The sequence below is a fragment of the Myotis nattereri genome, assembly GCF_964212035.1.
Source record: "Myotis nattereri genome assembly, chromosome: 1".
Lineage (NCBI taxonomy): Eukaryota > Metazoa > Chordata > Mammalia > Chiroptera > Vespertilionidae > Myotis > Myotis nattereri.
In genome coordinates this window covers 206835554-206862129 of record NC_138075.1, presented here as the reverse complement: position 1 = coordinate 206862129, position 26576 = coordinate 206835554, and the positions used below count along the sequence as shown (strand labels likewise).

The following is a 26576-nucleotide window of genomic DNA, read 5'->3' as shown; positions in this document are numbered from 1 at the left end:
ACTTGGTGGCTGCCTAGAATGGTGGTAGGAGGAGGAAGAAAAAGAAGTGAAGGGTGCCTCTAGACAAGGGGTGGAGACCTGCCCTCAGACCATATAAGGCTCATGAAATCACTGGGTCTGGCCCTGCCATGGCATTAGGGTGAGTTAATTAAATGTCTGACCAAATATAGCAGGCTGATTTTTAAGCTGTTAATTTTGTAAGGCCTATGAACGATGTTATAAATATACAAACGGCCCTTGGCAGAAAAAAGGATTCCCCACCCTTGCTCTAAAGGATAGTAGTATGCAGTCGAACTTCTCCCTTTAAAAGGCTAAATGGATATAGTTTTTCTAACCTCCAAGGTTTAATAAGATCATTTCTCGTATTTTCCACTAACTGAAAGACCCTCCTAGGATTAAAGGATAACAGATGAACCAGCTGTAAAACCTCTTGATCATAGTCAATGTTTTTCATTTATAGCAGTCCTACAAAATTAAGATTCGCTCTAGAATTTACTTTCACATGGGCATACAGTGCAAGGTTATTAACCCTTTGAGTGCCAACCAATATCCTAGGAACTATGCTAAAATTGCCAAGGCATTTTTGCTGATTTTACAGTTTTGGAAAAAAATTATGAATCGCAAGTAAATGAAGTTACATATTCAAAAACTTAAGGAAACCTTTACTACATTGACATGTTTAGTAATATCATCATCACTAATAAAAGCAGACTTAGAACTGGACGCCATTTCGAAGCTTTGATAGCGCTCTGGGCACTTTTGGTAAAAGATAGGAGGAGCGCGATCGTGCTCCCCGGCACTCTAGAGGTTAATAAGAAACTAAAACAAACTAAATGTCCATCAAGAGTGTCTGACTGCTGAAACCCGTTTGGCTCAGTGGATGGAGCGTCGGCTTGCGGACTGAAAGGTCCCAGGTTCGATTCCGGTCAAGGGCATGTACCTGGGTTGCAGGCACATCCCCAGTAGGAGATGTGCAGGAGGCAGCTGATCGATGTTTCTCTCTCATCGATGTTTCTAACTCTCTATCTCTCTCCCTTCCTCTCTGTAGAAAATCAATAAAATATATTTTTTTAAAAAAAGAGTGTCTGACTAATAAATTATGGTATATCTGTATAATAAAATACTTTAAAACTGTAAAAAAAAAAGTTGAAGTTTCCATGAGATATACTATTTTTTGACAGAAAAAAAGCAGAACAGTGTGTCCAAAAACAAGGGGCAAATACAGATTTTGCTTGTACATGTATATGAAATTCTGGGAAGATATATAGAAGGCTAATAACATCTAGAGATTTGATCTGGGTAGATGGGAGAATGAGTAGGATGACAACTTTTCACTTCATGTAGTCTCACAACAGGTATGCTATTCAAATTCCCTGACACTGTATGCAGGTAATACAAACAAATGTTAGGAGCAGTTATTTTAAGGTCAGTATGGAGAGGTAAATGGACCTTTAAATGGCCTGGCGTCTGTGCTTTTCATTGTTATAACCTTTAGGCACATATAAATAATAAGGGGAACATCAAGTGGAGGTTATAAAATCTGTTCCCTCACTATCTGGAAATTATTTGCCATAAGAGGGTAAACAGCCCTAGCCTTTTTGCTCAGTGGTTAGAGTCGGCCGGGACTAGAGGGTCACGGGTTCGATTCCAGTCAAGGGCATGAACTCGTTTGCAGGCTTGATCCCTAGCCTCGTTGGGGCTGTGGGAGGCAACCAATCGATGTGGCTCTCTGTCTCTTTCCCCCCTTCCACTCTCTCTAAAAATCAATGGAAAAAATATACTCGGGTGAGGATTAACAACAACAAAAAAGAGGGTAAATACTTCTTAGTCCTGGCTGGGTAGCTCAGTTGGATGGAGCATCGTCCCGATACTCTAAGGTTGCGAGTTCTATCTCCAGTCAGGGCACATATAGGAAGCACCTAATGAATGCATAAATAAGTGGAACAACAAGTCTCTCTCTCTCTCTCTCTCTCTCTCTCTCTCTCTCTCTCTCTCTCCCCCCTCCCCTCACCCCCTCTCTCTCCCCCTTTCTCTCACCACTAAAATAAACCTTTTAAAAATGAGGGTGAATGCTTTTTACTCTATGGTCTGGAAAGATGTCAAATCATAAAAATGCAAAAGAACTTTGTACACCAAAATAGAGTGTTCTGTTTTCCTTAAAAACAAACATGAGTATTATAAAAAAGATGCCAGTCCGGCGACAGTGGCTCAGTCGGCTGAGTGTCATCCTGTGCACGGACAAGGCACATGCCTGGGTTACAGGTTCGATCCCAGGTTACAGCGTGTGAGGAAGGCAGCTGATCGATGTTTCTCTCTCTTTCTCTCTCATTCTCTCTCTAATCATGTCCTCAGGTAAGTTTTAGGGGCAGAAATAGAACAGTGGGGACTAGCTATAATTATAAGAAATATTAATCATGCTCTGTTAATTGTGATTGTTCTGTTCTGATTAGAGAAAGCACATTCTAACCTGGCTGAGAGCTGTACTCCAGCCAACATCAGAATGCAGCCCATCCTCCTCTTCCGAGAACGGCCCATCATCATGGAAAGATTAACCACCTTATTGCTGAGACAATCTGGCTCTAGGGCAGCCGTGGGCAAACTACGGCCCGCGGGCCGGATCTGGCCCATGTGAAATGAATAAAACTAAAAAAAAAAAAAGACTGTACCCTTTTATGTAATGATGTTTACTTTGAATTTATATTAGTTCACACAAACACTCCATCCATGCTTTCGTTCCGGCCCTCCGGTCCAGTTTAAGAACCCATTGTGGCCCTCGAGTCAAAAAGTTTGCCCACCCCTGCTCTAGAGGTACCGACCTTTGCCTGCCCTTTGCACCCCAGCTCACATGGCCTGTAACCTGTAACCATTACACCTTGCCCACTTCCCATGCCTGCAATTCCTACTTTCCCATGTAATCTTTGTCCTTCTACCCAATATGAGCAGCTGGCATATGGGAAGGGGTAGAGCAGGTTTTTAAAAAAATTGATTTCAGAGAGAAAGGGAGACGGAGAAAGAAGCATCTGATGAGAGAGAATCACCAATAGGCTGCTTTCTGCATGCCCCTGACTGGGGACCAAGCCAACAACCCAGGCACGTGCCCCTAGTGGAAATCAAACTTCAATCTCCTGGTTCATAGGTGGACGCTCAACCACTGAGCACACCAGGTGGGCAAGAGCAGATTTTTGTGGATGACCTGCTGCTCTCCCATACTGCTGGCATTATTGGAATAAATGCTCATATATGATTCAACCCTGTCTCAGCTTAATTGGTTCAAGTAGTGACAGGCAGCCCAGACCCATTGGTTGTCCAGTTTCATAAGAATTAAAGAAGAAAAATAAAAAATGATGCCAATGGAATATTACAAAGAAGCTATTAACTTAGCTGGACACGGGAAGATGAGAGAGTAGAGAAGGAAGTCTATGAGGTGGCAGAGCCTAAGAGATTATTTCTGTGGACTTTTATAAGTTTTCACTGGAAAAGTAGAACTACAACAGTGAAAGTGGACAAAGCACCAATAGGCTTTAAGCCTGTAATTGTGGGGATTATATACAGCAGCAATTTTTAACTGGTGTGTCGCAACAACTTTTAAAACATGCAATACCTGACTATTTATTCAGGGGCACTGATCTCTATTCCCTTAGATTGTCAAATAAAAAAATGACAAGAATCAACACAAAAACAATAGCCATCCAGTGTGAATCAAAGTTATACCTATTTTTTTGTCAGAATGGCAAAAATTACATTTTTTTTTTGGTGTACCGCAGAATTTTAGCAATTAGTTTATGTGTGCCACGAGATGAAACAGTTGAAAATAGCTGGTATGCAGTAATTACATTATCCTCAGTACAGCTACCTGTTTTCATGCTGATTTACTTTAACAGTAAGTTAGTGATAGAGCTGGTTGCCATACACCTCTATCTCATAGGCAGTCTTTCAGAAGAGTGAGCAGATTTGTTCTATACTATTCTAGAGAGCAAAACTGTGGGTGTACATCACAATAAAGTGAAATGTAGCTCAATATAAAGAATCACGCAGCAACTAGATCTGTTAACAGACTGCAACTAGATCCCGCTCCCACATGAAGTAATGAGCTCCCTATTCAACTACATCATCTCAAATATGCAATTCTACGTGGCAGGCATAACAGGTACTGTGATATTGTGATATAATTCAAAATATATATTTGGCTTTCATCCTGGTTCCTGGAACAGAGATCTAAAATCTTGGAACTTCCTGAGTGATTGGGGTGATAGGAACATCATTTGTTATTCATAATTAATCTCTTAAAGCTATACCTGAGTTTACGCTAATGAGGTGACTCTTGGTGGGCCCCTAGCTTCAGGATAGGGGCTAGTTGCCCAGGGTTTAGACCAGGTGATTAGAGGGTTGGAACGTTCAGCTCCACTCCCTGACCTCCAGGGAGGGTAGAAGTTAGTCACCAGTGGCCAATGATTTAATCCTTCCCGCCTATATAATGGAACCTCCATAAAACAATGGGGTTCAGAGAGCTTGCTGGCTGGTGTTCACATCAATGTGCTGGGAGGGCACACCAGAAAAAGACATGAGTTCTGCACGGCCGCCCCCCCCCCCCCCTCCCGCCACCTTGCCCTATGTATCTTTTCCATTTGGTTACTAATAAACCAGTGATAGTAAATTACCTGTTTTCCAATGTTCTGTGAGGCATTTTAGCAAATTATTGAACCTCAGGAGGGGAGTCATGGGAACCCTTGATTTATATTTTATGAAAACAGCAAGAGCTCACTAGGGAAAATTTAGAATAAACAGAAAAGTGATTCTATTACCCAGAGGAAACAACTGCTTAAACCATTAAAAAATATGGCTCTCAGAAAGGATTTCCAATAAATGCTAAAAAAAACTGGTAGGAAAAAACTGGCAAATATGACCAAATTAATACTCAAGGACTAGAGCTTGCCTTTATATTTAAATTAAGGAAGTGGCCCTTGCAGGTTTGGCTCAGGGGATACAGCATCAGCCTACGGACTAAAGGGTCCCAGTTCCGTTTGGCCTGGCGGGGGGTGGGGGGGGTGGGGGGGGAGGTGGACATGCTTTGGTTACAGGCTTGATCCTCCCAGTGTGGGGCGTGCAGGAGGCAGCTAATCAATGATTCTATATATATATATAAAAATAAACTCCTGCCCTGACTGGTTTGGCTCAGTGGATAGAGTGTCGGCCTTCGGACTGAAAGGTCCCAGGTTCAATTCCGGTCAAGGGCATGTACCTTGGTTGCAGGCACATCCCCAGTAGGAGGTGTGCAGGAGGCAGCTGATCGATGTTTCTCTCTCATCAATGTTTCTAACTCTCTATCCCTCTCCCTTCCTCTCTGTAAAAAATTAATAAAATATATTTTTTAAAAATAAACTCCTAGCCGAAACCGGTTTGGCTCAGTGGATAGAGCGTCGGCCTGCGGACTGAAAGGTCCCGGGTTCGATTCCGGTCAGGGGCATGTACCTGGGTTGCGGGCACATCCCCAGTGGGAGATGTGCAGGAGGCGGCTGATCGATGTTTCTCTCCCATCGATGTTTCTGACTCTCTATCTCTCTCTCCCTTCCTCTCTGTAAAAAATCAATAAAATATATAAAAAAAAAAAAAAAAAAAAAATAAACTCCTGAAGGAAAGGGAGCTTGTTTAAAAAAATAATAATAAAATAAATTAAGGAAGTGAAAATTTAACTCACAGAAATAAGAGTGTATCTGTTTACAGGTGGGGCTGGCTCAAAGGTCACAAATACCACAAATGTAATAAACACTAGTTTTCCTGTAAGTTCAGTAAGATTACTTTCAACTAGAAGAACAAGTTTTAGCTTTACCTGCTGAGTCAAAAAACTGAGTTGCTTATCAGAAGGCATAATGCAGATTAATAAATGCTATTAAAGAAGCAACATAAAGAAAGGTGAAGTGAGAGAACCACCACTCATCATCCTAACAACTTAACACATCTGCATAGTACCATTACCTTCTCTCCAGAGGCATAAAATGCTTACCCTGTCGCACCAATGGACTACGTTTTGACAAAATTCTTACTTTGGACGAGGCACTGTACCAGCTCCTATAAGTTGTTATATTTATAGAATTTGATGAAACACCCAGTACACACCGCAAGAACAACAATTAATCATGTAATAACAAGCCTCTTTATAAAGGTACTTTACTGTGATTTGTTTTACTTCATATGCATAATAAAGTGGAGCTCAGCTTCAGAGATGGTTAAATATAAACAACTAGCCTATAAATAAACACAATTTAGCATTATGTGAAAAGCCCTAAAATGTACATACGAAGGATGTTTAAGTATTACTTATAAGGGCAAAAGAAGTTAATCCTCAATTGAGACTATTTTTTCAAAGAGGACGAAAGGGAGGGAGGGAGGGAGGGAGGAGAAAGAGAGAGAGAAACAAGGATGTGAGAGTCACACATCAATTGGTTGCCTCCCAACCAGGGCTGGAAATTGAACCTGCCACCCAGGTATGTGCGCTTGACTGGGAATTGAACCCGTGACCCTTAGGTGCATGGGCCGTTGTTCTAATCACTGAGAATACTGGCCAGAGCAGTTGGTAAATATTTTTAATATAGATATATACTGATATTTTCATAATACAGCAATGAAAAACAATACCAAGTGACCCCTTTTTATAAGTGTATATGAAACCTAATTGTGTCTGTGAATGTCATACTTCCATTCTATAACTGTTGAATTAATATAGCACAAGACTGGACTGACTTAAATGTTAGTTATCAGTTCCCCCAAAGTATCCTTCAAGTTATTTCTGTCCTGAAAGAAAAGATACTTAACATAATGGCCACCAAGTCTGCCAGCTGCATTCCCATGCAGGATCCACCTTCCTGCTGAATCTCACTTTACTGTCACCACTGAGCATAAAGACACAGACAGAAACCTTCCCACTGCTCATTCCTCTTGGGAATGCTAATGTCAGAACCAAACGAATGACTGCACAGGCTCCCAAAGCTTCCAAACCTTGGTAAAGAATGGCCTCTTCCTTTACTCAGAAGTTCTCAGAGCTGCCAATGGATGAAAATAGATGCTAAGCAAAGAGCAAGGGTTTGAGCTAGCAGCCTCAACGTTCCAGTTCAACCCGCCAAAAGTGCTCTGTTACACATATATTTGCCAAGAAAAGGCCCGGAAGGGTTTACACCAAGTTAGTCAACAGTGGTTATGTTATCTTTTAGTATTCTGGGCGTTTTTCCTTTTCTTTTTTCTTCTTTGTGAATTTTCTTCAATGAACAGGATTTGTTTTTGAGGCAAAAAACGAACAAAACCAAACAAACACAAAACCATACCATTTTTTCAGTTAGAGATGAAATATTTAAGTAGAAATACATTACTGAGGACCATTTTCTTAAAGAACAAACCAGGAGTAATTTCTGACAAATATGCTCAGTCATCTGGCCTCTAATTCTGCCCTCAATGCCAAGCCTCCTCCTATCCCATCGTTACTTACATTCTTGGAGACATTCTGTGTCTGTGCAGTAGGACTGGGACTGCCTCAACTACAATGAATAAGAAGAAAGGAAAGTTAGCCATTGGACTTCACCAAAAATGGATACTATTCATTAGAATGGTCATGTTTTGTTATTTAATGAATGTTACCACAGTGTATATCGTATCTTCAAAATCAGATATAAATGCAGAACACATTGAGGGGCTGTTCTGCTTTGGGGGATTTTTCCTACTTAAAGTAATTTTCAAATATACTGTGATCTACCACAATTCACCTATTTAAGTTAAGGAATTAGAAAACGCACACCTATGACAGGAACTCCTGCTCCCATATGTCATTAGACTTCCCAAAGAGTTACAGGAGAGGAGGGGGGCTTATTTCCCCTGGTTGTCACTGAGGGTGGGATTCTTACGATTTCCTGAGAAAAGGAATTTTTTGAGACTCTCACAGGAGAATGAAATGATTTTTATTTGTGCAGAATTAAATTTCTGAGTTTTCAAAGTCCCATTTCCCTGCCATGTGGTACTAGTCCACAGTAACTAAATTTTACTTCAATGTTCATTTAAATTGAGTTTGCTTCACCTTAAAAAATTTTAACCCCACTCCAAAACAAAAACAACAACAAAAACACACATAAATGAGAAAGAATGAATTCATGGCCTCAGGAGGTCTGATTAAATGGTTATAATTTTTTTTTAATATATTTTATTGATTTTTTACAGAGAGGAAGGGAGAGAGATAGAGAGTTAGAAACATCAATGAGAGAGAAACATCGATCAGCTGCCTCCTGCACATCTCCAACTGGGGATATGCCCGCAACCCAGGTACATGCCCCCGACCGGTATCGAACCTGGGACCTTTCAGTCCGCAGGCCGACGCTCTATCCACTGAGCCAAACCGGTTTCGGCTGATTAAATGGTTATATTTAAAACTTGGTTACCCATAGATGAAACATTTTACTTTGACTGGACTAGATTCAGGAAAGGGGGGGAAAGTCCTGCCTGTTTGTGCAAATAAATCTGCTCAAAATTATCACTAATATTTTCTTAAACCAAACTCCCAAACCAACAACAAAAAAGTTCTTTCAAATCAATGAATAAGTGTCCAAGTCAATGTCCTCTCTGACCAGACCTCACACAGCTCACAGTCATAACGTTGGTACGAAAATATCTGAGTGTAAGACTCGTATGGCTTTCCTCAAAACATACATAAAGTATCCATTTATCTGACAAATATACTTTTTAAATTTTTTAAAAAGTTGATTTGAGAGAGAGAGAGAAGAGAGAGAAACATCAACTTGTTGTTCCACTTATTTATGCATTCATTGGTTGATTCTCGTATGTGTTCTGAATAGTCATTGAACCCGCAACCTTGGTGCATTGGACAACACTCTAACCAACTAAGCTACCCAGCCGAGGCCTATCTGAAAAAAATTTAACAAGTGCCTTCTATGTGCATTTTGTTAAAATAAGGTTTTTAAATTTTAAAAGTCTATTTGCTATTTGTTTTCAAATTCCTCAGGAATTCATGTCAACTTTATTTGCAACAACTCAATTCACTGCCAGCTTAAAATCAAGCTATTTTTGAAAATGAAGATGGAAAATAGATGTGCCCAGTTTAAAATATTCTAAATCAAGCATGTCAAACTCACAGCACAAATATTTTTGTGGCCCAGCCAATATAATAGTATGTAAGAAACATCTCAATAAAAATTTCGTAGCTTAATTTTTACAATATTCTGAAATACATAATACTATCTAATAAAAGACAAAAGGGTAATTAACCGTACCTCCGCTACTCTTCCCATTGGCTAATCAGCGAGATATGCAAATTAACTGCCAACAAAGATGGCGGCTGGCAGCCATGCAGCTGAAGTGAGCAGGAGGCTTGCTTGCTCCAGTGATGAAGAAAGCCAAGGTTCCCCGCCTGCCGCAGCCCGGATCTAAGCTCCGAAAGCAACAGTTCCAAAAGCAACAAAGTTTCAATTATAGAAGCTAAACAAACCCCAGATACCTGCTTTCAGGCAGCCACGGCCTCAGAGCTGGGAGTGCCAGTGAAGGCAACAGAGTTTCAATTATAGAAGGTAAATAAATCCCAGAATTAAAAAAATAAAGAAAAAAAGGAGAGGCTAGGAGCTTCAGTCGCCAGCCAGCCTGAAAACAGCCCTCAGCCCCTCACCCAGACTGGCCAGGCACCCCAGTGGGGACCCCCACCCTAAGAGGGGAGCAGGCAGACTGAAAACAGCCATCAGCCCCTCATCCAGGCTGGCCAGGCACCCCAGTGGGGACCCCCACCCTGAAGGGGGTGTGACCAGCTGCAAACAGCCATCAGCCCTTCACCCAGGCTGGCCAGGCACCCAAGCGGGACCCCCACCCTGATCCGGGACACCCTTCAGGGCAAACCAGCCGGCCCCCACCCGTGCACCAGGCCTCTATCCTATATAGTAAAAGGATAATATGCAAACTGACCCTAACAACAGAAAGACTAGGAATGACTGGTCACTATGACACACACTGACCACCAGGGGACAGACGCTCAATGCAGGAGCTGCCCTCTGGTGGTCAGTGCGCTCCCACATGGGGGAGCTCTGCTCAGCCACAAGCCAGGCTGATGGCTGCCAGTACAGCGGTGGTGGTGGGAGCTTCTCCTGCCTCCTCAGCAGCACTAAGGACATCCGACTGCAGCTTAGGTCTGCTCCCCGCTGGCAAGTGGACATCCCCCGAGGGCTTCTGGGCTGCCAGAGGGATGTATGATTGCCAGCTTAGGCCCAATCCCCCGGGGAGCAAGCCTAAGCCAGCAGGTGGTCATCCCCTGAGGGGTCCCAGACTGCGAGAGGGCACAGGCCGGGCTGAGGGGACACCCCCCCCCCGAGTGCACAAATTTTTGTGCACCAGGCCTCTAGTTATTAATAACGAACTACAACGTTTGCTAATGACTGATTACTATAATCGTGCTGCATTAATTTCCCTTACACGCCGGCGCACCATTTCTCTACACTAATACTAGCAGCGAATATTTTAGTAGCTGATTGCCATGTCATTAGTCTTGTACTGACTTGTTTGGTGTGCACAACAGGAAATATTTTGCTTTCAGAGAAAAGAAAAATAGGTTTATTTGCGTTACGCTTATTAACTTGTGCAATTATTCAGTGTCTAGTAAGTTAATGTTCAAGAAAAAATATTAATTTTTACTAAAATTTTCTATTGTTTTATGTTAACGATTACTCATTTATTTCAGCCCTTTGTATTCAGCATGTCTCTATCGAAATAAACCTACGTTTCTATGAAAATTGAAGCTTTTGTTTTTTTGTGGCCCACATAAACTTAAACCTTGTTTATTTGGCCCATTTTAGCCTTTGAGTTTGACATGCTTGTTTGAAATGGTCATCAATGTCAGGTCATGGATTTCAATGTGGGATTTAGGAAACATAGCCATATAAATAGACTCTACATTATGGATTTGAAGATGTGGTAGAGAATCTCACATAGAAAATAAAAACATAAAGTCTCTTAAAACAAACAAACAAACAAAACAGGCCAGCTGGAGTGGCTCAGTAGTTGAGAATTGACCAATGAACCAGGAGGTCACAGTTCAATTCCCAGCAAGGCACATGCGGGATTGCGGACTGAATCCCCAATAGAGGGCGTGTAGGAGGCAGCAATCAATGATTCTCATCATTGATGTTTCTATCTCTCCCTCCCTCTCCCTTCCAATCTCTGAAATAAATAAAAACATATTAAAAGTGACTTTAAAAAATTTTCCTACATTTTGATGTTGCTCAGTATGTTCTAGTAGTTAGTTGGAATAGAACAGTAAGCAAAATACACAAAATCCCACCATCCAATGATAACCATTTTGCTAACATTTTGGTTAAATGTGTTCCAGACATACATTTTTGTAATATATATATATGCATGTACACATAATTTTATAAAATAGAACACTTCATGTTATTTTGCTACCTTTTTGCCATACTCAACAACTAGTTGCAAATCTTTTAATGACCAAACCCAATTCTATATAACTTTTAATGCTGCGCAGTATTCCATTTAATTGCATCATTCCCAAATTTGTATATGAAAACAATGCTGCCCAGCTGGTGTGGCTCAGTGGTCGCAGTTCAATTCCTGGTCAGGGTTCATGTCCCGGTTCCGGGCTCCATACCCAGTGGGGGGTGTGCAGGAGGCAGCTGAGCAATGATTCTCTCTCATCATTGATGTTCCTCTCTCTCTCTCTTTCTCTCTCTCTCCCCACACCCCCCCCCCTTCTGACAAAAGAAAAACAATGCTATGGTGAATGTTCCTATAAATACATTGCTGCATACTTCATTAATCTTTTTAGGATAAGGCATATAAAAATTACTAGAATACTAAAGGTATGTGCATTTTAAGTTTTGATACACTTTCCCCAATTACAGGTTAATTTTATTTTTACTTTTTGATTAATCCTCACCCAAGGATATTTTTCCACTCATTTTTAGAGAGTGGAAGGGAGAGGAAGAGACAGAGAGAAACATCGATGTGAGAGAGATACATCAAATTGATTGCCTCCTGCACACACCCTGACCAGGGCCAGGGAACCTGTAACAGAGGTACGTGCCCTTTAACGGAATCGAACCTGGGACCCTACAGTCCCCAGGCCGATACTCTATCCACTGAACCAAACTGGCTAGGACAACAGAAGGGGAATTTATTTTTTTTAATCAGGCTGCTCTACGTGTGCCACTCACGACAGAAGCCCTTTTTTAGGAGGGGAATTTTAAAGAAATGACAAAGTACATTCAATTCAAGTATTTCTGCATAATCACACCACTGCAGAAGTTCAGTGTTTCAAAGGGGAGATCAGCTAAAACCTAATATTTCTGAGCACATTTAGTCCTTAATGATTAACCAGCATCTCTACATATTTTCCTACAACATTAACAAACATAATTTTGATGGACCACAATAATATATTCACATTTAAGCCTCAAGGCTTCAAGTAATCAGGTAAAGGCAAGACTGAATACTTTGAAAATATTTTTTAAATGTCTAACACTAATAGGCTGGGCTGCTTTGACCATATGACATGCACATACTTTCCCTAATCCTACAAAATACTATCTGAATTTGAGTTAATTTACTGAACCAAAAATCATCACACAATTTATGGGCACTGGTAAGATAATAGTACAATTTATATGCTACACCCATATGGTACAGTTTGTTTTTATTATATATAAAAACATATACATAAATACATAGGTATATGAAAGTCCACAAACTTAATGCAACCTCCAGCCAAGCAAGCAATTGAGGTCATCAGGTGGGATGGAGGGAGGGGGTGTGGGCAATAGGGAGAGGGACTTCGATATTTTGCTCTATATTTCTGTATCGTTTCATGCGATAATAATTTAGATATTCACATATTTTATGTGTTATTAAGAAGAAAGGCCAAAAAAAAGACACACATACACAAAAAAATGAGCCTGACTTTGATTTGCTGTTTTGGACTGAATGTGTGGTCTCCTCAAAATTTGTATGTTGAAATCCTCACCCCCTATTGGGATATGGGAACTTTCAGTGGTGATTAGGTCATGAGGGTGGAGCCATCATGAGTGGGATTAGTGGTTTTATAAAAGAGCCCCCAGAATGCTCTCTTACCCTCTTTCCACCAACTGAGGATGCAACAAGAAAGTGTCCATCTGCATCTCGGAAGAGGGTTCTCACCAGAACCCAACCAGGCTGGCACCCTGATATTGGACTTCCAGCCCAGAACTATGAGAAATACATTTCAGTTCATAAGCAGCCTGAACTAAGATATTGCTAATATGCAAAGCTATATGAAGTATGTGTGTGGGGGGGGGGAGTTGTAGAAATGTATACATACTATAATCTCTCCTATGTAAAACAATTTTCTAGAAAAATATACGTGGCAGGTTATATTTTCTAAAAATAGCCATAGCACTATTACCAGTCACACAGTCTTCCAGAATCTTGCCACTCCCCATCAAGAAATGAAGTCTATTTCCCCTACTCTTGAACCCAATAGCAAGCTTGTGACTGTTACAACCATGAGTTTAGCAGAAGTGTTGTATGTATGTGACTTAGGCTACATCATAACAAGTTGCCAGCTGCAGCCTGGTTCTCTTCCTCCCCAATCCTCTTTGGAACAAAGCCACAATGCTGTGATGAAGCCACACAGCCACTTGAAAGGACCATATGTAGGTGTTCTTGCTGATAGTAATAGGTAGGGTTTCAGCCGCCCATGAGCATCAACTGCCAGACAGTGAGTGAGCAAAAGCCTCCAGATGTTTCCGGCTCCCAGCCTGAGTCTTCCAGCTAAGAATCCAGATGCTGTACAGCAGATAAACCACCTCCATTGCGCTCTGTATGAACTCCTGACACACAGTTTGTGAACTCCATAAAAGGTAGTTTTATGCCATTAATTTTTGGGATACTTATTTATATAGCCATAATAACTGGAACAATATAAAAGAAACTGTTAATAGTTCAAATTTGATAAAGTGGCAATAAGGAGTTGGGGAACTCGGGGAGACTTTTTGTCTTTCCCTTTCTACATTTAGCAGTGTGTGAATTTTGTGCCATGAGGACACACAATAGTTATCCTATCCAATAATAAAAAAACATGGTAATTGACCGTACCTTCACTATGCCTCCTATTGGCTAATCAGCATATGCAAATTAGCTGCCAACAAAGATGGCGGCTAATTTGCATACTGCAGGCAGGGTGGACAATGCCATCCCGCCTACCCTGCCGCCATCCGGGCCTGCTATCTGCAACCCAGGGCTGAGGGTATCCCGTGTGAGACCCGACCCAGGGCGGCCGGCCCGCCCAGGCGTCCCGTGTGCGAACCAACCCAGACCGGCGGGGTGGGAAAGTGTGGCTCCTCTGTCACCCCAGCTTCCTCATCACAGCTCCCTTGGGGGCCTAAGCCTTTAGTCAGCATCCCCTGAGGGCTCCCTGGCTGCCAGAAGGAGTGGGCCTAAGTCGACAGGTGGACATCCCCCAAGGGGTCCTGGACTGCAAATGGGCGCAGGCCGGGCTGAGGGACCCCCTCCCCCGAGTGCACAAATTTTTGTGCACCAGGTCTCTAGTCTTTTAAATAAAACAAACTCTACCACAGGAAGAGTATCTACTTTTCCACTGCCTGGATGATAGTGATTAAAAACATTAAGATTTAAGAAAGAAGTCTGTAGGGAGCAGCTATAGGGTTAAGCCTTGGCAAAGCCACAAACAAGTCCCAGCTTAGAGGGCACAGCCCTCTTAGCATAATTAGGCTTGACCTTATGACCCCCCTAGATCTTACCTGGGTAGCTAACTGGGCTGAGGGAGATGCAGCAAGTGCTGCCAAAACAAGTGAAACTCACAAGAACATTGTAACTATTGTGACCACTACCTTGTTTACTTCTGGCTATAAAATAAAGGCTCAGCTTGCTGTCTGGATCTCTCTTTGTGGCCTCAGCCAGGCACTAGACCAGGGGTGGGCAAACTTTTTGACTCGAGGGCCACAATGGGTTCCTAAACTGGACCGGAGGGCCGGAACAAAAGCATGGATAGAGTGTTTGTGTGAACTAATATAAATTCAAAGTAAACATCATTACATAAAAGGGTACGGTCTTTTTTTTTTTTTAGTTTTATTCATTTCAAACAGGCCGGATCCGGCCTGCGGGCCGTAGTTTGCCCACGGCTGCACTAGACCCAGCTTATTCTCTTTGTCTGTCTTTTCTACATCCTTTGCCGCCCGCCACCCACCCCCCCACGCCCCCAGGTTCACTGAACCCTTGGCTGTGCTGGCACAGCTCCAAAGTCCAATAAAATTTCCTTTACTGACTAAAATAAAGACTGTAAATTGATCATATGATTAAAAAGACTTTGTAGCAACATGGGAAATGCTAAATACTATTATTGAATTGGGGGAAAGTTTACAAATATATATTTGTTAGAAAGATCTGGGAAAATGCATACCAAATTCATCTAGAGAAGCAGGAAATAAGCCAATTTGGAGAAGTGACAGAGGAGTTCAGTCTTACTTTCAATACATTGGTTGCTTTTTTTCAAAAGAACATATTCATATATGGTTTCTATCAATTCTTATATTTTACAAAAATTAAAATATACTAGTAGTAGATATATTTGCTAGATAGAGAGGTTTCTTAAGATTTTCAGGCCCACATCTTCTTCCAGGTAAAAGCCAATAGGTCTTTAATATGACTTCTTTAAGTACAGAAAACATTAGTCACAATTCACAGGGCTGTCAGGCCATATAGAGGAATCTGTCCAAGGATCTCCCAGATCACATGCTTATAGTACTTCAATACGGAAACAAATTTAAGTAAATTAAAGATGTAGAAGTTTAAATTACACTATTTAGATTAGAGCTGAAATAGAGCTCAAAACAAACAAGCAAAAAAAAAAAAGGATTATCTGCATTCCAAATCTTAGATTACAACAGAGAATAGGAAAAACAGAGCATAATTCAAGTTCACATTTCTAAATCCGTCTGTTCTCTCTTTCTGAAACTCCTATCATTACAGAAGAAACTATATACCAAGAGACAGCCAGTCAGGAAAACATGAGAAGGAGGTGGTGGCAAGGGAGTAGGAAAGGATGAAGCCAGAATAAGTTTACAAATGGCTTCAATGGAAATGGGAGGAAAAAAAAAGAAAAGAAAAAAAAAGCCCCTCTCCAGGCAGTTTGTGTGGTTTAAGGAAATATGAGTATTTTAAAACAAACAAACAAAAACTAGCCCAATTGGCATGGCTCAGTGGTTGAATATGAACCAGGAGGTCATGGTTCAATACCCTGTCAGGGCACATGCCCGGTTGCAGGCTCCATCCCCAGCATGGGGCATGCAGGAGGCAGCCGATCAATGATTCTCTCTCATCATTGATGTTTCTATCTCTCTCTCTTCCTCTCTGAAATAATTTTTTAAAAAATAAAAACCCCAAAACTAGATACAGTAATTATAAATACCTCTTTTTTTTAAAAAAAAAAAAAGAGTACTGACTTCAGATGGGGGACAAAAAATACTAGACAACATAAAAGAATAACTTATAATTAGATTATGGTTTTATGTTGGCATCTTACTACATATTCTATATCACTAAATATCCTTATTTTTATCACTATGTATATTCCCATATTAAGTCAAGTAATAAAACACAGAATTATATGTAACATGACAAAGATGTCTAATTTTAATTGAGACAGAATTACTATATATTCATATCTACCTCCTTTGAGTCCTATTAGGCAGTATTTGAAGAGTATCAGACTAAGAAAAATCTCTGTAATGTCAGATAATATCTCAATTTTTTTTAACATTTTTTTGATTGATTTCAGAGAGGAAGGGAGAGGGAGAGAGAGATAGAAACATCAATGATGAGAAAGAATCATCGATCGGCTGCCTCCTGCATACCCCACACTAGGGACTGAGGCCGCAACTGGGGCATGTGCAAGACCGGGAATTGAACCATGACCTCCTGGTTCATAGGTTGATGCTCAACCAGAGCCATGCCAGCTGGGCAATACCTCCATTTTTAATGTTTTTGAACATTCCTGAGATAAACAGAAACATACATGCACCCAGCAAAATACTACTGCATTAAGACCAGTCTAACACTTGTGTAACTCAGTGATATAATTAAATCACAGGAAGGAGACATGCCAAGAGAGTAAGTAAAGCTTTGTCATCAGCACCCCAAATTGGGCATTTTTTGTACTGCAGTGTTATCAACCTTGAACTTAAATGCTGTTTATAATGTATCATTTTAAAACATTCCCATAAATATAGTCAGAGATACAATCATTTACTCGAAAGTCCATATTGCAGATAGACAATACAATGAATGAAAATCAGATTATATTCTTTGTGCTGGTATAGCTCACTTTAAGTAATCAAAACGTATATAAGTACTGATGAGGCAGTAGAGAAGAGTCTGAATTGCTATTTGTATCACTGAGCCTTAGGAGACATACACATTTTTTCTATTTTTATATGTATGTTTTACATTCTGATGAGAAAAAATTCTACCAGTTTAGAAATTAAAAGAAGGTCAAAGAAGAGAAGAAAATCTTATTAGAATTATTGAAAAGCCAAACATTGTAAAATATAGTATTTTCTTTTCAAATCACCTAAAAGTACATTCAAAAATTTTATTCTCCAGTGAAAAAAGTCTGTAATTACAAATTTTTGTATATAACTGTACTGCTTTTAATACCTTTGAAGGTGCTTACAAAGTTTTCTTTTTAAAAATTAATTATTTGAATAGACAATACATTCACACAGCCTTTTGTTTTGTTTTGCAAGTTTTTTTGTTTCTGTTAAACTTCATCCAAGGATATTTTTCACTGGATTTTTAGAAAGTGGAAGGGTAGGGGAGAAACATCCATGTGATAGAACCATTGATTGGTTGCCTTCTACATGCACCCCGACCAGAGCCAGGAATCGAGCTTGCCACTGAGGTATGTGCCCTTAACCAGAATCAAATCCAGGAGCCTTCAATCCGCAGTCCAAAGCTCTATCCACTAAGTCAAACTGGCTAGGGCAGTGGTCAGCAAACTCATTAGTTAACAGAGCCAAATATCAACAGTACAACGATTGAAATTTCTTTTGAGAGCCAAATTTTTTAAACTTAAACTATATAGGTAGGTACATTGTTATTAACTTAATTAGGATACTCCTAAGGCTTAGGAAGAGCCACACTCAAGGGGCCAAAGAGCCGCATGTGACTCGTGAGCCGCAGTTTGGCGACCACAGGGCTAGGGCATATTCACAACTTTTTAAACATCCTATATAATAAAAGCCTAATATGCTAAGTGTCTGGTCATCCAATCAATCAAAGAATAATATGCTAATGATATGCTAAGGCCGGTCAACCGCTCACTATAATGTGCACTGACCACCAGGGGTAGACAGCTGAGCAGTCAACCAGTCGTTATGATGTGCACTGACCAGCAGGGGGCAGATGCTCCGACTGGTAGGTTAGCTTGCTGCTGGAGTCTGGCTGATTGGGACTGAGCGAGAAGGGCTGGATACACCCTGGAGCCTTCCTGCAGTCCCTCCCCAGCTGGCCAACCTCCCGTGCCCCTCCCTGGCCCCAATCATGCACTGGTGGGGTCCCACGGCCTGGCCTGCATCCTCTCGCAATCCAGGACCCCTTGGGAGATGTTGGAGAGCCGGTTTTGGCCCATCCCACAGGCCAGTCCAAGGGAACCCACTGGTGCACGAACTCGTGCACTGGGCCTCTAGTAAAAATACAATGAAGAGTCTTTCTCCTCCTACTTTCTCCTATCCTTCAACTGCCCCTTTGGTTTTTCTTTTTTTCTTTTCTCTTTTCTTCTTCTCTTTTCTCTTTCTTTCTTTTTTTACATCCCAGGACTTATTTACTTATTTTTACATTTATCTTTGTTGTTGAAAGTATTACAGCTGTCCCTCCATCCCCCCCAACCCTTGATTTCAAATATAGTGCTTTTTAAATGCCTGAAGGAGATCAACAGGCAGTGGAGCAGAGCATGGTACTAAAGAAGCAGGGTAGGGCCTGGAGCTAAGCTGTCAGATTGAGCATCCCCTGACACCCACTAGTCAACTCCAACACCTGGGAAAAGTGACTTAACCTCTCTTATCTCAGTTTCCTCATTTGTAAAAGGAAAACCTACATTAGATGCTTTCTATGGACTTAAAATAGTACCCGACTTCCTTCAAACTCTCCCCAATGTAACTGTTAGGAGTCTGAGGTATATCCCTTGGAACCGCTTCTATGTACTTACAAACATATACTGACCTGCACACCTCTCTCTCTCTAACCTGCAAAGGCATCCCTATGGCTTTCACTAGCATTTCTCAGATACTTCTAAAACACTTCTTTTTGTAATTCTAGTAGTTTTTGCATTCTCTGTTGTTCAGGACATAAAGGTTTATATCTTTTTGATGAACTGGGTTTTTTTGGTCAATATACTAGTAATTCCCATGTCCCATTTCATTGTTTTGGCTTTAAATTATATTTTGTCTGAGATTTAGAGTATCACATTCTTTTGGGACAACTTTTCCCCACTCCTTTATCATTTATCAAAAATAGATCACTTTGGCTGCTGTAGTGAGACTGAACCTGAGGGGAGTCAGGTATGGCAAGAGGAGACCTATAAGAAGGCTAATTTCAATAATCCGGGCAAGAGATGATTTAGATTAGACCAGGATGTTGCACTGAAGGTGTGAGAAATGGCTGGATTCTGGATATGTTTTTAAGGATATGTTTTGAGCTTAAAGGATTTGTTTCTGCATTAGCTATGGGGTTGAAAGAGTAAAAGATGACCTAAAAGTTGTTCCTAATATCACAGTAACTAGAAAAAATGTTTGCCTTATATTTGAATTTAGAAATAAAAATTATCAGCTCTTTAACTTCATGAATACACAGAAAATATTTTTAAAAATATTCTTTCCTCAGACTCATCTATTTTTATATCAAGTTATCACAGATACGACATTGCCATTATATTTCCACAAGAGTAAGATTTAATTTATAAGTTCTTAGTTTATTGCTTTCCCTCTAATGCATTCTTGAGGATCATATGTCTTAGTATATGCTGATTCTAAAAGAAATATCACTTACAAGAAATACACTTCTGATCACTATATATAGACACCGAGTCAGCAGAAAACCTTATTAACTACCAACAATTCAAATATTTGAGCAAATGTTGGTGCCTGTCTTTAACTGGCCAATGACAATATACCTCTGTACAAGAGTATTCTAAAACAACAAAATGTTATAATGTATAACATAACAATATGCTTTATTGTTAATAATGGTTAAATTTCTCCTTTTGTACATAAAAAGTATAATGCATAAATAGCCCCATACTTAAGCTTATAGATTAGGGAAATCTTAAAAACACCACAATTCAAACCTCCTTCAAAGTCTATAGACTACTATCCAAACAAAGTATGTTAGTCAGAAATCTGCCTCTGTTAAATAATTTGAATTTTTAAATGCTTTACATAGAGATTTTTATTGTCATGCCATCTGAAGGAGTAGGATTTGAACTATATCATTAACAGAAACTGACTTCACAGCAATTTATCAGGTAAACAAGCTCCATATATTTAATAACTATAGGCAGAATGTTACTCAACAATGATGGGGAATTTCACTAACATAAATAAATTTGTTTTTATCTTTAATAAAATAATTGCTGGTAAGTATTTTAACCATAACTTAAACCACAGTGGAATTTCAACTAGGAAATAATTTTAGTGACCATCAGATGAAAATCTTTCCGTAACATTTTCACAAAAACAGAGCAGAAGCAGTACAGTTCAGTTCTGAATAGGACTGTCCTGTACATCTCACCAGATTGATCAGCCTTCTCATCGCATGCTCATGAGAGCAAACACATTCACAGGGATCGAATCCTCCTTCTGCCATGATTACCCAGCTTGATTTAACTTGACTGTTTAAATCTAGGAGAAAGGAAAAAATATTGTAAGACTATCATTCAGAGTTACTTTTTCTCTTGAGCTATGAAAATTTCATATACTGTACAATTCAAAATAGTCCTTTTTAGTTCATATTTATTAATAACCTATATCTATGAATTTAGTACTAACATTATATGAATTCTATGCCAGGTAGCTTACTCAGTTAGGATGTCATCGCGATACACCATGGTTATGGGTTCAAATCTTGGTCAGGGCACATATGAGAATCAATAAATGCATAAATAAGTGGAAAAACAAATAGAAGTTTCTCTCTCAAATCAATAAATAAGGGAAAAAATTTTAATGGTAATGCTAAGTGTTCATCCCTGTGGTTCTGATTAAATAAATGATAGTATAAGTACATCCTTTACAGCTGCTGAAAAGTATGAGGCAGATTTCTATGTGATGATTTGGGGAAATACCAAGTTAATACTGAGAGGAAATCAAGTTGTAGAACAAGCAGGGCAACCTACTTCCCATCTGTTTTCTGAAGTAAGGGGAGGTGGGATTGAAAGGGTAAGTGGCGTCAGAGACAACCTGAGCTGAATAGCCTAACTCTCCAGAAGCAGGAAACACCAAATATCAATTCTGACTACTTCCTAGTTCTGTCTGAGGCCACTCTGTGTCCACACCTTTCTTTGAAACTTGATTAGCCTTCATGTTAGAGAACTGACTATATATATCCAACACAGAAAACCCTGAAAGTAAATATAATCCACCCTTATACATAAAGTTACCCTTGAAAGCCTGTTTCTCAACTGTCTTTTCAAATTGTCCATAAGGAAAAAAAGGGGCTCAGACTGCTGGTGTGATATAAGCAAGTGTCCACTTACAAATACTGGTCCTTCCTTCCTCCCTATCTGTGCCTCCCTAGGCCAATAAAATGTCAGTTAAAATTAAAGGATATTTTACTAAGATTTTTAAAAATGAAATTCAAATACTAAAGAGCTTAATAACGCCCTAGCCGGTTTGGCTCAGTGGATAGAGCGTCAGCCTGAGGACTGAAGGGTCCCAGGTTCGAATCTGGTCAAGGGCACATGCCCGGGTTGTGGGCTCAACCCCCGGTTGAGGGTGTGCAGGAGGCAGCTGATCAATGATTCTCTCTCATCATTGATGTTTCTATCTCTCCCTCTCCCAAATCAATAAACATTTAAAAATAAATAAATAAATAAAGGGCTTAATACCTATCCAGTTCTGGAGCCTCTAAACACAGAAATGCTAAGAAAGTACAGTAGGTCCTCTAATAACAGTTATAATGTTGACGAGAAGAAAAAAATTGATCCCCAGCAGGGCCCACTGTCTGTCTGGAGTCTGCAACTTCTCCCCATCTCTCCATAGGTTTCCTCCCACATCCCAAAGATGTGCATGTCATGTGAACTGGAGTGTCTACATTTTCCCAGTCTGAGTGTATGTGTGTGTGTATCCGCCCCTGAGATGGAAGGGTGTCCTGTCCAGGGTGGGTTCAAGCCTTGCACCCTGAGCTGTGGGGAGAGGCTCTGGACACACACCATCCTGAAGTGGAATAAGCGGGCTAGAAACTAAAATTATCTTGTTTTTATTCATCTTTCTTTTTTAAAAAAATCTATTTTTATTGATATCAGACAGGAAGAGAGAGAAAAGAGAATCCATCATAGAAACATCAATGATGAGAGAGAATCATTGATCGGCTACCTCCTGTACACCCCCTACTGGGGACCTAGCCATGTGCCCTTGACTAGAATTGAACCCATGACCCTTCAGTCCACAGGCTGACGCTCTATCCACTGAGCCAAACCAGCCAGGGCTATTCATCTTCCTTAAATGTCTGTATAGCTCACATTTATTTCAATGTTTACTATTAGAAGTGTTTTGGGTCTTTATATAGCAGTTTGGTCATGTTTCTGTGACCAGAAATATGCCATAGGAACTTAACTCTTATTTATATGTTAGCCTATGGTAAAATTGGTTTCTTATACATCACTTCGCTGACAGGCACAGTTTCCAAGAACCCATCAATGATATTAAGTGAGGAATTACTATACTAGCAAACTGAATTTTATAAAGAAAGGGAGACGTGTTTTTATCACCCATTTAAAAAAATTTATTTTAAACCCACACAGTTTAAGGGCAGGAACCCATCTTAGTCATCAGTCTGTCTGTAAACACCTCCCTCATTGAGTAAGCCACAGGGATGAATAAATATTTACTGACTTTTGCCAAGGTTGACTTTCTCTGTGTCTATATATGCCAGGAGCACATAAATCAACTAGAATTTTAAAGTATACATGAGTTTTAATTAGCCTCTCCAGTAAAATAAGAAAAAATATTCATAAATAGGGCATTCCTCAATAGTGTTACTCTTCTATGGAATTTTCTTCATGTAAATTTGAGCTGTTTTAAGTATTATTCAGTTTTCAGTTAAGAGTTTCCACTTAATAGTACTTGTTTTTTTAAAAAAATAGAAAGGAAACAGTTCTTTTGGCTAGGACCTCAGCACACCAGCAGCTAAGCAAAAAGCTTAACCAATCCCACCCCACATTTAAATCCCTTGATGTCCAGAGACATTAAGAAGCTACTCCTTAAAAAAAAAAAGAGAGAGAGAGAAAGAGAAAGAGAGAGAGAGAGAGAGAAAGAAAGAGAGAGAGAGAGAGAGAGAGAGAGAGAGAGAGAGAGAGAGAGAGAAAGAAAAGAAGCTACTCCATCCAGGGCAAGACCGAACTGAGTTACTCAATCAGAATCCCAGTAAATCAGCCTAGAAGAGGCCTTGGACAGAAAGTAATCTAAAACAATGCTTTTGCTCTGGCCTGTGTGGCTCAGTTGGTAAGTACAGAAGACAGACAATCGATGTTTCTCTCTCACGCACAGGAGGCAGCTGACTAATGTTTCTCTCTCATATCAGTATTTCTCTCCCTCTCCCTTCCTCTCTCTCTAAAATAAAAAACATTTAAATAAATAAATAAATAAATAAATAAAGGCAATGCTTTTGCCTTTCACATTCCAGAGGAGTGTTCACCTCCCCAACATATATCCCTAATGTAAGAACAATCCTACATAATAAAAGGCTAATATGCAAACAGACTGAGCACCCAACAACCAAACAACCAGTTGCTATGATGTGCACTGACCACCACGGGGCCCACCATGGTGGGCATCAGCAGCAGGTGGCAAAGAGTGGAACATGGTGGGCGTCAGCCGTGGCGTGATGGTGGAGCAGGTGAGCAGGGGCGCCAGACCAAGCCGGAGCGCTGGTCGCTGTCATCGAGGCAAACCTCTGGTGGTTACTGAAAATTCTTTGCTTCCACGCACTGCGGTTCCACCTGGCGCTCACACCTGCTGCCGGCACTGGCCCCTCTCGCACCCACTGCCGGCACCTGGCGCCGGCCCTGATCACTTGGCACCATCAGCGGGTGCGAGTAGTAGCTGCTGGCCCCCATCGCCCCTCAGGGCTTCTCCACCTCCCCCTGGTCCTGAGGGGCGATGGGGGCCGGCAGCCGCCTCTCACACCCACTGCCAGCAACAGTCCCACTCACACCCATTGCCAGCGCTGGCCCCGCTCACACCCACAGCCGGTGCTGGAGCCACCTCTCACACCTGCTGCCGGCGCCTGGCAAAGGTCCTGATCGCTTGGCATAGTGAGCAGCGGCTGCTGGCCCCGATCGCCCCTGAGGGCTTCTCCACCTCCCCTTGCTCCTGAGGGGCAATCGGGGCAGCAGCCACCATTTGTCCCCACTGACGGCACCAGCCCTGTTCATGTCCGCTGCTGGTGCCAGCCCCAATCACTCCACACCATCAGCGTGTGGGAGTGGCAACGGCGGGAGCGGGGCTGCCAACAGATGGGGGACCAGGGGCTTCGGTAGGAGGGGCTGGGGGGGGGGGCGCGAAGCATGGGCAGAGACCTGCCCCTGTGCCCACCGCAGGCTCGCAGCCCACAGTTCCTTTCAAGGTGCACAAATTCGTGCACTGGGCCCCTAGCGTTAAATAATACCAAAAGCATGGGCTTGACCCTTGAAGACAACCATCTTTGTTACTATCAGTTACAAAAGGCGTAAATCATAAAAATATGAAACATGCACTGAAAAAAATTCAAAATTAAAAAAATCCAGGAGAGGAAGGAGTGAAGTAAATATGGGCACAGATGATAATTATTGAAGTTAGGTAATAGGTATAAATATATATTCCTATATAATTTTACTTTGAAAATTTCCATAACAAGTATCTAATTTATGCATCAGTATTTCCCCATTATAATTAATATGTGTGATACCAATCTGATTCTGGGCCTAAATTAAGCAACAGTTTATAGGTGATTTATTAGGCAGCATAAAGCACAAAATAAGTGGATACATTTAAATCTCTCAAACCATCCACTCCTAAACAACTCTCAACCCAGAAAAGTAGTATAATAGTGCACTCTGTATGTTGAGAGGACAAATACAATTCCCTATATCCCTCAGATCTGGGTCATTTTCTCCATCCACTACAACTAACAAACCTTTCCTGGTAGAGTTCAGCTGTAATATGTCAGTCGAGTCATCCAATTTCTATATGCGCTGAGGGAATTTTCCAGTGTTGTTAACTAAGTTATTGTCTGCTGTTAGAACCTTAAACACTTCAGCTCATGCTGGGTGGGTTTAATTTACTTTATATCATTCATCACTGGGGAATCAAATTTAATTGCCTGCTTATAACTTTGGAAGGGGTGAAAAAGTAGATAATGCAGTTTCGTTACAGTGTGCTTTCTAGAATTATGCCATGGAACTACGTGTTTATATAGAGAATTGATTCCTTGGGAAATAGACTTCTTAAAAGTGGTTCTTAATTAGGCCAAACCAGGGTTGGGCAAACTTTTTGACTCGAGGGCCACAATGGGTTCTTAAACTGGACCGGAGGGCCGGAACAAAAGCATGGATGGAGTGTTTGTGTGAACTAATATAAACTCAAAGTAAACATCATTACATAAAAGGGTATGGTCTTTTTTTTTTTAGTTTTATTCATTTCAAACAGGCCGGATCCGGCCCGCGGGCTGTAGTTTGTCCACGGCTGGGCCAAACCCTCCTAGTAGGAAATAGTAAGATAGCAACATTATCAGTGATGTATATCTTTATCAGATCACTTGGAATCAGTGGCATCCCCAAAAGCGCACAGAGTAAAATGAAAAATGTCAACCTTCCCATTCCTCTCTCCCCCCAACTTTTCTTCCTTTCCCCAAAGGTACCACCCCAGTTAGCAGTCTGTTCTAAATAATACCAGGTGGTTTTATATGTAATCACACCCTTAGAATTATATATATACATGTATCATCCTGGTGGGTTTTATGAGATTATATTACACATGTTCTGCAACTTGCTTTTTCCTAACGTAAAAAGCTTTAGAGACCTTTCAATACATAAAGCTCTACCTCTCATTCTTTTTAATACTCCAAAACATGTACATACAATTTTAGCAAATCTTTAGTAGAGATTACTTAGGGACTTTCCAATTTTTTGTTAATATAATGTTATAAAAAAGTTTATGTGCCCATATTTCTGTAGAACAGGATACAACAAAATTAAATCTGTATAGATGTAAAGGCGTTCATTGAAAGTCTTTAGCGATTTTAATTCTATCAACAGTACATAGTACAAATTACAAATTATACAG

General features: G+C 40.7%; 1 protein-coding gene across 2 annotated transcripts in view; it reads right to left on the bottom strand.

Annotated features, from left to right (window-relative positions):
* SMIM14 (small integral membrane protein 14) overlaps nt 1–26576 on the bottom strand; it is a 93330-nt gene that overhangs the window by 8592 nt on the left and 58162 nt on the right. For both annotated transcript variants that reach the window (XM_081092965.1, XM_081092964.1), the window contains exons 2-3: nt 20830–20939; nt 7478–7526 (exon numbers count right to left, since the gene is read on the bottom strand). In XM_081092965.1, coding sequence (XP_080949091.1) covers nt 7478–7526; nt 20830–20904 — 124 coding nt within the window. In that variant the 5' untranslated portion in view covers nt 20905–20939. The remainder of the gene's footprint in view (nt 1–7477; nt 7527–20829; nt 20940–26576) is intronic.